A 15292-nucleotide genomic window follows, 5' to 3' on the forward strand; every position below is an offset into this window, starting at 1 on the left:
TGGGGTTTTGGGGGGATGTTGTGGATGGGGGTCTTTGGAGGTCCAGGGGTCTCCTGAGGGGGCTCCAGGGGCCTCAAGGGGGTCTCAGTGGGTCTTTGGTGGGGGGTCCGGGGGTCTTTTGAGGGGGGGTCCATGGGGTTTTGAGGTGGATCCGTGAGTCTCCGGGATCTGGGGGGGTCTGGGGAGTCCTGGGGGCATCTTTGGAGAACCAAGGTTGGGTTTTTGGTGGGATGCTGGCGTGATGTGGGTGAGGGTCTTTGGGGGGGGTCCAGGAACCCTAAATGGGGTCAATGGGTCTTTGGGTTCATGGGGCTTTGGGACCCAGCTGGGGGCGTTGACAATCCTGGGGGCATCATTGGAGAACCAAGGTTGGGTTTTTGGGGGGATGTTGGTCTGTGGTGGGTGAGGGTCTTTGGGGATCCAGGGGTCTTTGGGGTGGATCCAGGGGTCTTTAGGGGAGGTCAATGGATCCTTGGGGTCACGGGGTGTTGGGATCCAACTGGGGGGTCTTGGGACCCAACTGGGAATCCTTGGGGCATTTTTGGAGAACCAAGGTTGGGTTTTGGGGGGATGTTGGTTTGTGGTGGGTGAGGGTCTTGGGGTGTCCAGGGGTCTTTGGGGTGGATCCAGGAGTCTTTAGGGGAGGTCAATGGATCCTTGGGGTCACGGGGTGTTGGGATCCCATTGAAGGACTTGGGCATCCTTGGGGCATTTTTGGAGAAGGAAGGGCAGGGCTTTGGGGGGATGTTGGTCTGTGGTGGGTGAGGGTCTTTGAGGGGGTCCAGGTGTCTCTGGGGTGGGTCTGTGTATCCTTGGGGTCCTGCAGGATTTGGGGGTCCATGGGGTTTGGGAGATGTTGGTGAGGTTGGTCTGGGGAAGTCCTTCACGTGTAGGAGATGGTGGGACAGTCATCAGAAAGGGCGTGGCCGTGTCAGTCCTGGGATGACCGGGGCCACCACTACTCCAGCAGGGGAGACAACAAACAGCAACGCCACCAGCACCTCGACTGCAGAACACGGGTCCTCACCATCCCCAAAGATTCTCGCCCAATCAAAACAATGCAGCAGCACCTCCAGCGGCCCGATGGCGTCCTCCACCATCTCACCAACCTCAACCAACACCCAATCAACCACATCCAGCACATCCAGCAGCCCAAAAGAGTCCTCCAGCACCTCACCAACCACAGTGACCCCCACCGGATCAACCACATCCAGCATATCCAGCAGCTCCACCACATCCTCCAGCATCTCACCAACCTCAACCACCACCCAATCAACCCTGTCCAGCCCCTCCAGCAGCTCCACGGTGTCCTCCAGCATCTCACCAACCTCAACCACCACCCAACCAAGCACATCCAGCCCCTTCAGCAGTTCCACTGTGTCCTCCAGCATCTCACCAACCTCAACCACCACCCAACCAAGCACATCCAGCCCCTTCAGCGGCCCAACAGGGTCCTCCAGCGCTTCACCCACTTCAACTGTCACCACCATTTTATCCCCGTCCAGCACCTTGTCTACCCCAGCCACCACCACCACCAGCAGCTCAACTCTGTCCTCCAGCACCTCACCAACCTCGACCGCCACCACCACCTCAACCCCCCTCACCACCACGTTAACCCTGTCCAGCTCCACCACTGGCAGCTCAAGTGTGTCCTCGGGCACCTCACCCATCTTGACTGCCACCACCATTTCATCTACATCCAGCACCTCATCAACTTCCTCCACCACCGTCAGCAGTTCAACTGAGTCCTCCAGCACCTCACCAGCCTCGACTGCCACCACCACCTCAACCCCCTTCACCACCACGTTAACCCCATTCAGCAGCACCACCACCAGCAGCTCCACTGCATCATCCGGCACCTCGCCAACCTCAGCCACCACCATTTCATCCCCATCCAGCACCTCCAGCAGCTCCACTGTGTCCTCCAGCACCTCACCAACCTCGACCGCCACCACCACCTCAACCCCCCTCACCACCATGTTAAGCCTGTCCAGCTCCACCACCAGCAGCTCCACTGTGTCCTCCAGCTCCTCACCCACCTCAGCTGTCATCACCGTGTCAACCCTGTCCAGCTCCACCACTGGCAGCTCAAGTGTGTCCTCGGGCACCTCACCCATCTCATCCCCGTCCAGCTCCTCGTCAACCCTGTCCACCACCAGCAGCAGCTCCACTGTGTCCTCCAGCACCTCACCCACCTCGACTGCCACCATTGTGTCAACCCTGTCCACCACGACCACCAGCAGCAGCTCCACTGCATCCTCCAGCATCTCACCAACCTCAGAGAACCCAACCCAATCAACCACTTCCAGCACCTCCAGCAGCTCCACTGCATCCTCCAGCACCTCACCAGCCTTGACTGCCACCACCACGTTAATCCCAACCAGCAGCACCACCAGCAGCTTCACTGTGTCCTCAGGCGCCTCACCAACCACAGCCACCACCCAATCAAGCACATCCAGCAGCTCCAGCAGCTCCACTGTGTTCTCCAGCACCTCACCAGCCTCAACTGCCACCACCTCCTCAACCCCCTTCACCACCACCTTAACCCCATCCAGCAGCAGCACCAGCAGTAGCTCCACTGTGTCCTCCAACACCTCACCCACCTTGACTGCCACCACCACATCAACCCTGTCCAGCATATCCAGCAGCTCCACTGTGTCCTCAGGCGCCTCACTAACCTCAACCACCACCCAATCAACCACATCCAGCACATCCAGTGGCCCAACAGAGTCCTCCAGCACCTCACCAATCTCAGTGTCCCCCACCGGATCAACCACATCCAGCATATCCAGCAGCTCCACGGTGTCCTCCAGCATCTCACCAACCTCAACCCCCACCCAATCAAGCACATCCAGCATATCCAGCAGTTCCACGGTGTCCTCCAGCATCTCACCAACCTCAACCCCCACCCAATCAACCCTGTCCAGCCCCTCCAGCAGTTCCACTGTGTCCTCCAGCATCTCACCAACCTCAACCACCACCCAACCAAGCACATCCAGCCCCTTCAGCGGCCCAACAGGGTCCCCCAGCGCTTCACCCACTTCAACTGTCACCACCATTTTATCCCCGTCCAGCACCTTGTCTACCCCAGCCACCACCACCACCAGCAGCTCAACTCTGTCCTCCAGCACCTCACCAACCTCAGTGACCCCCACCCAATCAACTCCATCCACCATCACCAGCAGCTCAACTCTGTCCTCCAGCACCTTACCAACCTCGACCGCCACCACCACCTCAACCCCCCTCACCACCACGTTAAGCCTGTCCAGCTCCACCACAGGCAGCTCAAGTGTGTCCTCGGGCACCTCACCCATCTTGACTGCCACCACCATTTCATCTACATCCAGCTCCTCGTCAACCCTGTCCACCACCAGCAGCAGCTCCACTGTGTCCTCCAGCACCTCACCCACCCTGTCTGCCACCACCACACCAACCCTGTCCAGCAGCACCACTGGCAGCTTCACTGTGTCCTCAGGCACCTCACCAACCACAGCCACCACCCAATCAACCCCATCCAGCAGCTCCAGTGGCTCCACTGCGTCCTCCAGCACCTCACCCACCTCGACTGCCACCATTGTGTCAACCCTGTCCACCACGACCACCAGCAGCAGCTCCACTGCATCCTCCAGCATCTCACCAACTTCAGAGAACCCAACCCAATCAACCACTTCCAGCACCTCCAGCAGCTCCACTGCATCCTCCAGCACCTCACCAGCCTTGACTGCCACCACCACGTTAATCCCAACCAGCAGCACCACCAGCAGCTTCACTGTGTCCTCAGGCGCCTCACCAACCACAGCCACCACCCAATCAACCCCATCCAGCAGCTCCAGCAGCTCCACTGTGTTCTCCAGCACCTCACCAGCCTCAACTGCCACCACCTCCTCAACCCCCTTCACCACCACCTTAACCCCATCCAGCAGCAGCACCAGCAGTAGCTCCACTGTGTCCTCCAACACCTCACCCACCTTGACTGCCACCACCACATCAACCCTGTCCAGCATATCCAGCAGCTCCACTGTGTCCTCAGGCGCCTCACTAACCTCAACCACCACCCAATCAACCACATCCAGCACATCCAGTGGCCCAACAGAGTCCTCCAGCACCTCACCAATCTCAGTGTCCCCCACTGGATCAACCACATCCAGCATATCCAGCAGCTCCACGGTGTCCTCCAGCATCTCACCAACCTCAACCACCACCCAATCAACCCTGTCCAGCCCCTCCAGCAGCTCCACGGTGTCCTCCAGCATCTCACCAACCTCAACCCCCACCCAATCAAGCACATCCAGCCCCTCCAGCAGTTCCACTGTGTCCTCCAGCATCTCACCAACCTCAACCACCACCCAATCAACCCTGTCCAGCCCCTCCAGCAGCTCCACGGTGTCCTCCAGCATCTCACCAACCTCAACCACCACCCAATCAGCCCTGTCCAGCCCCTCCAGCAGTTCCACGGTGTCCTCCAGCATCTCACCAACCTCAACCACCACCCAATCAATCCTGTCCAGCCCCTCCAGCAGTTCCACGGTGTCCTCCAGCATCTCACCAACCTCAACCACCACCCAACCAAGCACATCCAGCCCCTTCAGCGGCCCAACGGGGTCCTCCAGCGCTTCACCCACTTCAACTGTCACCACCATTTTATCCCCGTCCAGCACCTTGTCTACCCCAGCCACCACCACCACCAGCAGCTCAACTCTGTCCTCCAGCACCTCACCAACCTCGACCGCCACCACCACCTCAACCCCCCTCACCACCACGTTAACCCTGTCCAGCTCCACCACTGGCAGCTCAAGTGTGTCCTCGGGCACCTCACCCATCTTGACTGCCACCACCATTTCATCTACATCCAGCACCTCATCAACTTCCTCCACCACCGTCAGCAGTTCAACTGAGTCCTCCAGCACCTCACCAGCCTCGACTGCCACCACCACCTCAACCCCCTTCACCACCACGTTAACCCCATTCAGCAGCACCACCACCAGCAGCTCCACTGCATCATCCGGCACCTCGCCAACCTCAGCCACCACCATTTCATCCCCATCCAGCACCTCCAGCAGCTCCACTGTGTCCTCCAGCACCTCACCAACCTCGACCGCCACCACCACCTCAACCCCCTTCACCACCATGTTAACCCAGTCCAGCTCCACCACCAGCAGCTCCACTGTGTCCTCCAGCTCCTCACCCACCTCAGCTGTCATCACCGTGTCAACCCTGTCCAGCAGCACCACTGGCAGCTCAACTGTGTCCTCCAGCACCTCACCAACATCATTGACCTCCACCCTATCAACCCTGTCCAGCCCCTCCAGCAGCTCCACTGTGCCCTCCAGCACCTCACCCACCACGACTGCCACCACCATTTCATCCCCGCCCAGCACCAGGTCAACCCCATCCACCATCACCAGCAGCAGCTCAACTGTGTCCTCTGCCACCACACCCACTTCGACTGTCATCACCGTGTCAACCCTGTCCACCACCAGCACCGGCAGCTCCACTGCATCCTCCAGCACCTCACCAACATCATTGACCTCCACCCAATCAACGCCGTCCAGCAGCACCAGCAGCTCCACTGCGTCATCCAGCACCTCTCCCACTCTGACTGCCACCACCACATCAACCCTGTCCACCACCACCTCCAGCAGCTCCACTGCATCCTCCAGCATCTCACCCACCTCAGCTGCCACCACCATGTTAACCTCATCCACCACCAGCAGCAGCTCCACTGCATCCCTGGGCACCTCACCCACCTTGACTGCCACCACCACACCTACCCTGTCCACCAGCAGCAGCAGCCCGACTGCATCATCCATCACCTCTCCCACCTTGACTGCCACCACCACCTCATCTCCATCCACCACCACCATCAGCAGCAGCTCCACTGTGTCCTCCAGCACCTCACCCACCTCAGCGACCCCCACTCAATCAACCTCATCCACCACCAGCAGCAGCTCCACTGTGTCCTCCAGCACCTCACCAGCCTCGACTGCCACCACCACCTCAACCCCCTTCACCACCACGTTAACCCCATTCAGCAGCACCACCACCAGCAGCTCCACTGCATCATCCGGCACATCACCAACCACAGCCACCACCCAATCAACCCCATCCAGCACCTCCAGCAGCTCCACTGTGTCTTCCAGCACCTCACCAGCTTTGACTGCCACCACCACCTCAACCCCCTTCACCACCATGTTAACCCAGTCCAGCTCCACAACCAGCAGCTCCACTGTGTCCTCCAGCTCCTCACCCACCTCAGCTGTCATCACCATGTCAACCCTGTCTACCACCAGCACCGGCAGCTCCACTGTGTCCTCCAGCACCTCACCAACATCATTGACCTCCACCCAATCAATGCCGTCCAGCACCTCCAGCAGCTCCACTGCGTCATCCGGCACCTCTCCAACTTTGACTGCCACCACCATGTCAACCCTGTCCACCACCACCACCACTACTGGCAGCTCCACTGTGTCCTCCAGCACCTCACCAACCTCAGCCACCTCCACCCAATCAACCCCATCCAGCACCTCCAGCAGCTTCATTGAGTCCTCCAGCACCTCACCCACCTCGACTGCCACCACCACACCAACCCCTTCTACAACCGTGTCAAGCCCATCCACCACCACCATAACCACCAGCAGCTCCACTGAGTCCTTCAGCACCTCACCCACCTCTACTGTCACTCCCACTTCATCCTCATCCACCACATCATCATCTCCATCCACCACCAGCAGCAGCAGCTCCACTGCATCCCTGGGCACTTCATCCACCTCAACCGCCACCACCACGTTAACCCCGTCCACCACCACCGGCAGCTCTACTGTGTCCTCAGGCACCTCACCCACCTCAGCCACCTCCACCCAATCAACCCCATCCAGCACCATCTCCAGCATCTCCACTGCATCCTCCAGCACCTCACCCACCTCAATTGCCACCACCACATCAACCCCGTCCACCACCACCACCACCAGCTCTACTGCATCCCTGGGCACTTCATCCACCTCAACCGCCACCACCATGTTAACCCCGTCCACCACCACAGGCAGCTCTACTGCGTCCTCAGGCACCTCACCCACCTCAGTGACCCCCACCCAATCAACCTCATCCACCACCATCTCCAGCATCTCCACTGCATCCTCCAGCACCTCACCCACCTCAATTGCCACCACCACATCAACCCCGTCCACCACCACCACCACCAGCTCCACTGCATCCCTGGGTACTTCATCCACCTCAACCGCCACCACCAGCAGCACCTCACCCACCTCAGCTGCCACCACCGTGTCAACCCCTTCCACCACCACCAGCAGTTCTACTGTGTCCTCAGGCACCTCACCCACCTCAGCGACCCCCACTCAATCAACCTCATCCACCACCAGCAGCAGCTCCACTGTGTCCTCCAGCACCTCACCAACCTCGACTGCCACCACCACCTCAACCCCCTTCACCACCACGTTAACCCCATTCAGCAGCACCACCACCAGCAGCTCCACTGCATCATCCGGCACATCACCAACCTCAGTCACCACCCAATCAACCCCATCCAGCACCTCCAGCAGCTCCACTGTGTCCTCCAGCACCTCACCATCCTTGACTGCCACCACCACCTCAACCCCCTTCACCACCATGTTAACCCAGTCAAGCTCCACCACCAGCAGCTCCACTGCGTCCTCCAGCTCCTCACCCACCTCAGCTGTCATCACCGTGTCAACTCTGTCCACCACCAGCACCGGCAGCTCCACTGTGTCCTCCAGCACCTCACCAACATCATTGACCTCCACCCAATCAACGCCGTCCAGCACCTCCAGCAGCTCCACTGCGTCATCCGGCACCTCTCCAACTTTGACTGCCACCACCATGTCAACCCTGTCCACCACCACCACCACTACTGGCAGCTCCACTGTGTCCTCCAGCACCTCACCAACCTCAGCCACCTCCACCCAATCAACCCCATCCAGCACCTCTAGCAGCTTCATTGAGTCCTCCAGCACCTCACCCACCTCGACTGCCACCACCACACCAACACCTTCTACAACCGTGTCAAGCCCATCCACCACCACCATAACCACCAGCAGCTCCACTGAGTTTTTCAGCACCTCACCCACCTCTACTGCCACTCCCACTTCATCCTCATCCACCACATCATCATCTCCATCCACCACCAGCAGCAGCAGCTCCACTGCATCCCTGGGCACTTCATCCACCTCAACCGCCACCACCACGTTAACCCCGTCCACCACCACCGGCAGCTCTACTGTGTCCTCAGGCACCTCAGCAACCTCAGCCACCTCCCCCCAATCAACCTCATCCACCACCATCTCCAGCATCTCCACTGCATCCTCCAGCGCCTCACCCACCTCAATTGCCACCACCACATTAACCCCGTCCACCACCACCACCACCAGCTCCACTGCATCCCTGGGTACTTCATCCACCTCAGCCGCCACCACCAGCAGCACCTCACCCACCTCAGCTGCCACCACCGTGTCAACCTCTTCCACCACCAGCAGCAGTTCTACTGTGTCCTCAGGCACCTCACCCACCTCAGCGACCCCCACTCAATCAACCTCATCCACCACCAGCAGCAGCCCGACGGTGTCCTCCGGCACCTCACCTACTTTGACCGCCACCACCACGTCATCCCCGTCCACCCCCACCATCAGCAGCAGCTCAACTGTGTCCTCCAGCACCTCACCAGCCTCGACTGCCACCACCACCTCAACCCCCTTCACCACCACGTTAACCCCATTCAGCAGCACCACCACCAGCAGCTCCACTGCATCATCCGGCACATCACCAACCTCAGCCACCACCCAATCAACCCCATCCAGCACCTCCAGCAGCTCCACTGTGTCCTCCAGCACCTCAGCAACCTCAGCCACCTCCACCCTATCAACCCCATCCAGCACCTCCAGCAGCTCCATTGAGTCCTCCAGCACCTCACCCACCTCGACTGCCACCACCACACCAACACCTTCTACAACCGTGTCAAGCCCATCCACCACCACCATAACCACCAGCAGCTCCACTGAGTCCTTCAGCACCTCACCCACCTCTACTGCCACTCCCACTTCATCCTCATCCACCACATCATCATCTCCATCCACCACCAGCAGCAGCAGCTCCACTGTGTCCTCAGGCACCTCACCCACCTCAGCCACCTCCACCCTATCAACCCCATCCAGCACCATCTCCAGCATCTCCACTGCATCCTCCAGCGCCTCACCCACCTCAATTGCCACCACCACATCAACCCCGTCCACCACCACCACCACCAGCTCCACTGCATCCCTGGGTACTTCATCCACCTCAACCGCCACCACCAGCAGCACCTCACCCACCTCAGCTGCCACCACCGTGTCAACCCCTTCCACCACCAGCAGCAGTTCTACTGCGTCCTCAGGCACCTCACCCACCTCAGCGACCCCCACTCAATCAACCTCATCCACCAGCAGCAGCCCGACTGCATCCTCCAGCACCTCTCCCACCTTGACTGCCACCACCACATCATCTCCATCCACCACCACCATCAGCAGCAGCTCAACTGTGGCCTCCAGCACCTCACCAGCCTCGACTGCCACCACCACCTCAACCCCCTTCACCACCACGTTAACCCCATTCAGCAGCACCACCACCAGCAGCTCCACTGCATCATCTGGCACATCACCAACCTCAGCCACCACCCAATCAACCCCATCCAGCACCTCCAGCAGCTCCACTGTGTCCTCCAGCACCTCACCAACCTTGACTGCCACCACCACCTCAACCCCCTTCACCACCATGTTAACCCAGTCCAGCTCCACAACCAGCAGCTTCACTGTGTCCTCCAGCACCTCACCCACCTCAGCGACCACCACCCAATCAACCCCATCCACCACCAGCAGCAGCTCCACTGCCTCCTCAGGCACCTCACCCACTTCAGCTGCCACCACCGTGTCAACCCCGTCCACCACCACCAGCAGCTCCACTGCATCCCTGGGCACTTCATCCACCTCAACCGCCACCACCAGCAGCACCTCATCCACCTCAGCTGCCACCACCGTGTCAACCCCTTCCACCACCAGCAGCAGTTCTACTGTGTCCTCAGGCACCTCACCCACCTCAGCGACCCCCACTCAATCAACCTCATCCACCACCAGCAGCAGCTCCACTGCATCCCTGGGCACCTCTCCCACCTCAACTGCCACCACCACACCTACCCTGTCCACCAGCAGCAGCAGCCCAACTGCATCCTCCAGCACCTCTCCCACCTTGACTGCCACCACCACATCATCTCCATCCACCACCACCATCAGCAGCAGCTCAACTGTGGCCTCCAGCACCTCACCCACCTCAGCGACCACCACACAATCAACCCCATCCACCACCAGCAGCAGCTCCACTGCCTCCTCAGGCACCTCACCCACCTCAGCTGCCACCACTGTGACAACCCTGTCCACCACTACCAGCAGCAGCTCAACTGCATCCTCCAGCACCTCACCAACTTCGACTGCTACCACCACGTCATCCCTGTCCACGACCACACCAACCCTGTCCAGCAGCACCAGCAGCTCGACGGTGTCCTCCGGCACCTCACCCACCGCGACTGCCACCACCACACCAACCCCATCCACCACCATCAGCAGCTTGACGGTGTCCTCCGGCACCTCACCCACCGCGACTGCCACCACCACGTCATCCCCGTCCACCCCCACCAGTGGCTCCACTGCGTCCTCCAGCACCTCAAGCACCTCAGTGATCCCCACCCAATCAACTCCATCCACCACCTCCAGCAGCTCCACTGCATCCTTGGGCACCTCACCCACCTCGACTGCCACCACCATATCAACCCTGTCCACCACCACATTAACCCCGTCCACCACCACCACCAGCAGCAGCTCGACTGGGTCCTCCAGCACCTCACCCATGTCCACTGTCACCACGACATCATCCCCGTTCACCACCACCTCAACCACACCCAGCACCACCACCAGCAGCTCAACTGCATCCTCTGGCACCTCAGCCACCTTGACTGCCACTACCACCACCAGCAGCAGCACCTTAACAGTGTTCTCCAGCACCTCACCCACCTCAGCCACCATCACCCAGTCAACCCCATCCAGCACCACCAGCAGCAGCTCGACTGTGTTCACCACCACCTCACCCACCTCTACTGCCACCACCACATCATCCTTGTCCACCACCACTTCAACCATGTCCACCACCAGCTCAACCCTGTCGACCACCACGTCAACCCCATCCACCACCACCTCAACCCCATCCACCACCACCTCAACCCCCTCCACCACCACCTCAACCCTGTCCACCACCACCTCAACCCCATCTACCACCACATCAAAGCCACCCACCACCACCTCAACCCCATCTACCACCACATCAAAGCCATCCACCACCACCTCAACCCCATCTACCACCACATCAAAGCCATCCACCACCACCTCAACCACCTCAACCACCTCGACTGCCACCCCCACCCAAACAACCACAACCCCCATGACCACAACCACAACCACCACCACCACCACCACCACCACCACCACCACCACCACCACCACCTCCACAGTCACCAGTCCAGGTGAGTCTTCCTACTTGGTGTCTCTCCATAGCCATGTCCCTTCTCCCTGCGTTGTCCTCGGCAGTGTCCAGGTGGCTTTTGGCATTTCTCCAGGCCGTGTCACAGTTCCTGTGTCCTTGGTTCCCTCTCCCAGGTCAGTGCCTGAATGGTGGCACGTGGGAAGATGGCAAGTGCTTGTGTCCCGATGGCTTCCAAGGTGACTACTGCGAGGAGCTCATCTGCCAAAACGGGGGCACCTGGGCCAACGGCGTCTGCCAGTGCCCCCCCAATTTCCAAGGAGACAGGTGCCAGACCGCCAAGGACGTCGTGGAGATCAAAAATGGTAGGGAACCATCCCGAGGTGCCATGGGGTGGCCACCAGACCTGGACCTGGGCTGAGGTCACCTCTGAAGGGTCAGACAGGGGTTGGGGTGAGGGTATGACCTGGGAATGGGACCACCATGGAGGGATTGACCCCGAGATGAGGTTGGGTCTCCACGGAGGGAACAACCAAGGAGACCGACCTGGGTTTGGGGTCGCCGTGGAGGGACCAAGCTGGTCCCCTGACCAAGGTCATCAGGGGTGGGATGGGGACATCCAAGTCTCTTCCTTATGGGTCTACTCTGTTTGGTCAAGCGACGATGAACGCGACGGTGGAGATGACGGCCAAAGTTGACAACAAGAACTTTAGTGAAGATCTCAAAAATACATCCTCGGAAGCTTACAAGGAATTTAACAATACGTTCCAGAAGCAGGTCAGGGCTCAGCAATGCCGGGGGTGACCTTGGGGACATCCCCTTGAGGGGGTTCAGTGGACCACGATGGGGGCCTGGACCTCCCCAGGCTTCTCTTTGTCTTCCAGATGTCGATGCTTTATGGGCATATCAAGGGCTACAAAGGTGTGATAATCAAAGAGCTGCGGTGAGTCTCCACCGGTGGCCAGGTGGGTCCTGACCATCTCCAGAGCTCCAGTGGGGTGGTTTGGGGTGAAGGGACCCATGGGGGTCAGTTTGAGGTGATTCCTTTCAAGTTTGGAGCATCCACATCCCTCCAAGCCGTGTTGTGTCCATGGAGTTCCTCCAGAACAGTCCAGACTGTGTAACCGTGGGGTCGCTCCACACTGGGCATCCCATCCTGGTCCCAGTTTGGTCCAGAACCAAACGCTGCCCCTTCTCCTCGCAGCTCAGGCAGCATCGTGGTGGACTATGACGTCATCCTGGAGCTCCCCGCCAGCTCCAAGGTCAACGAGACGGTGAAGAACATCTCCGAGAACCTCGTCACTGCCATCCAAAACCACGCCTGTGATGAGAACTGCACAGGGGACGACTGTGAGTGACCCCAGGGTCACCGCACCAGCTCCGGGTCCTCGCTCGGGCTGGCTGGCCTTGGGGTTGCCCACCAGCATCTCCTCTCTCCATGCCAGGTGTCTGCTTCAACAGCAACTTCACCGTTGTCCACAAAATCGAGGTGCAAGAGGTGGAAGAAAGTAAGCGGAGCCCACGGGGTGTTTGGGTGTCTCCAAACCCTCTGGAGAACTCCAAAACCTGAGGCCTGCGTCTCCACCCTCAGGTGTGTGTGACACCTACATCAAGGAGGACTTCAGAGCCTACTACACGCCGTACCTGACCAAGGTCGGCGTCATCTGCATCACCCGCTGCGACTCGCGCCACGCCGACCCCCTGCCCTGCGTCCACGGCCGCTGCTCCGTCAGCCAGGAGGGGCCGCAGTGCGAGTAAGGACCCGCCCCCCACCATGGGTGGTCCCCCCCAAACGCCATGGCTCCCACCATCTTCATCTCCATGATCAAGACCTGACCCCACAACTGTGACCACCCCATAACCCTCATGATCATCCTCATCTTCCATGATTGCTGTGATGACCTCACAACTGACCACCCCATTCCCATGACTGCTCCCAGCGCCATGACACCCATAACCCCCATGACAACCCCACCACCATGACCACCATGACCACCATGACCATGACAATCCCACCACCATGACCACCATGACCACCATGACCACCATGACCATGACCACCGTGACCATCATGACCATGACCACCATGACCATGACAACCCCACCACCATGACCACCATGACCACCATGACCACCATGACCATGACCACCATGACCCCCATGACCATGATAACCCCATCACCATGACCACCATGACCATGGTGACCCCACCACCATGACCACCATCACCATCATGGCCATGACCATTCCCACCAGGTGCTCGGACCAAGTGGCCTTCTGGTACCAGGACAAAGCCTGCAGGTCCCGCATCAGCAAGGTTGGGGTGTCCGTGGGCGTTCCGGTGGCCGTCCTGGTCCTGGTCAGCACCATCTTCACCATCCTCCTGCTGAGATCTCGGAGGCAGAAGGATCAGTACAGGTAGATGCGTCACCTTGGGGTGAGCTGGGTGGTCCCGTGGGGGTCCCAAGTCTCATCCCTGCGGGTCCCACCACGCAGGAAGAAGCTGAAGTCCCGCTCGGAGATGTACACCAGCGATGACGGGAACTGGGACGGATCTCAAGGCTTTGCCATGAGCAACCTGGCGGCCACCTGGGAAGGTACCGGGCACGGAGGTGGGGGTGGGCGTGGGGATGGGCTGGGGGTCGCTGTGGCACCCAGGGGTCCATGGCACCTCTTCTTCCACCCCACAGACATGGAGACCCCCAACGCCAGCTACATCAACCTGGAGAACGTGGACACATCGAGGACGGTGGGTGGCACATCCCCAGGAGCCTGATGTTGTCCTCATTTTTCCCCACACCACCATCATCATCCTCCTCTCTCCTTCCTCCCCAGATCCACATCCAGAGACCGACCATAGTCCCCTGAGTGAAGCCACCTGAGAACCAGCGGAGACAGGACACGGGAACACGAGGATGTGGAGGGGGGGACACATGGACACGAGGGCAATGAGAATCGGGAGATCCACCATCCTCTTCCTCGCCACGCAGATGTTTGCACACAGAATTATTTATAATTAAACAAATCCTTATCTTCATTGTCACCTGTCCAATTCTTCTTGGGGACACGAGGTGGCTCCACGCCAGGATCGGGCCTGGGCTGGGGACAAGACCCAAGTCCAAAAGGAAATTTCTAAATCGGGAAAAGAAAATGTTGGGAGTGAGGTCATTCTTGACCTTTGGAATTTGGAATGATCGGGTTTGGAACCACCCCGACCTCAGCTGGTGACGTGTGTGGGAGAAAGCGTCCTTGTCACCAGTTCTGGAATGAAATGTCACCCTGGAGGTTCCTCCGCACCTCCTTCCCACGGGGACAAAGGGCTCGGAGAAGGAGGGTGGGGCAGCTGTGGTGGCTCAAGGAGCAGAGGACTTTGAGGAGGTCCCAAGGTGGCACCACCCTTGGTTGTTGGGGACATTGAGGGGGTCTCAAGGTGGCACCACCCTTTGTTGTTGAGGACTTTGAGGAGGTCCCATGGTGGCACCACCCTTGGTTGTGGGGGGGACACTGAAGGGGTCTCAAGGTGATACCACCCATGAGTAGAGGGGACATTGAGGAAGTCCCAACATGCTACCACTCTTGGTTGTGGGGGACATTGAGGGGGTCCTAAGGTGGACAATGGACCACCACAACCATGCTCCCCACCACCACTATGAACACCACCCTCACCACTTTGACCACCAGGACTTCTCCCACCACCATGACCCCCATGAACCCCATGACCCCCCATGACCGCTCCAACTTCACGACCCCCAACCACCCCATC

The 15292-nt window shown here is 59.5% G+C and overlaps 1 protein-coding gene across 1 annotated transcript; it reads left to right on the forward strand.

Moving 5' to 3' along the window:
• The first annotated feature begins 1977 nt into the window (after positions 1–1977).
• On the forward strand, positions 1978–14566 carry LOC146764677 (uncharacterized). The gene is made up of 11 exons (XM_085564087.1): positions 1978–11572; positions 11706–11894; positions 12188–12306; positions 12414–12472; positions 12734–12879; positions 12975–13037; positions 13121–13283; positions 13786–13947; positions 14026–14126; positions 14220–14278; positions 14365–14566. The coding sequence occupies exons 1-11, from the start codon at positions 1978–1980 to the stop codon at positions 14395–14397; spliced, it is 10689 nt and encodes a 3562-aa protein (XP_085420213.1). The 3' UTR covers positions 14398–14566.
• Positions 14567–15292: the final 726 nt, after the last annotated feature.

This window comes from Lonchura striata, chromosome 32, assembly GCF_050655825.1.
Source record: "Lonchura striata isolate lonStrDom1 chromosome 32, ASM5065582v1, whole genome shotgun sequence".
In the NCBI taxonomy this organism is placed as follows: domain Eukaryota; kingdom Metazoa; phylum Chordata; class Aves; order Passeriformes; family Estrildidae; genus Lonchura; species Lonchura striata.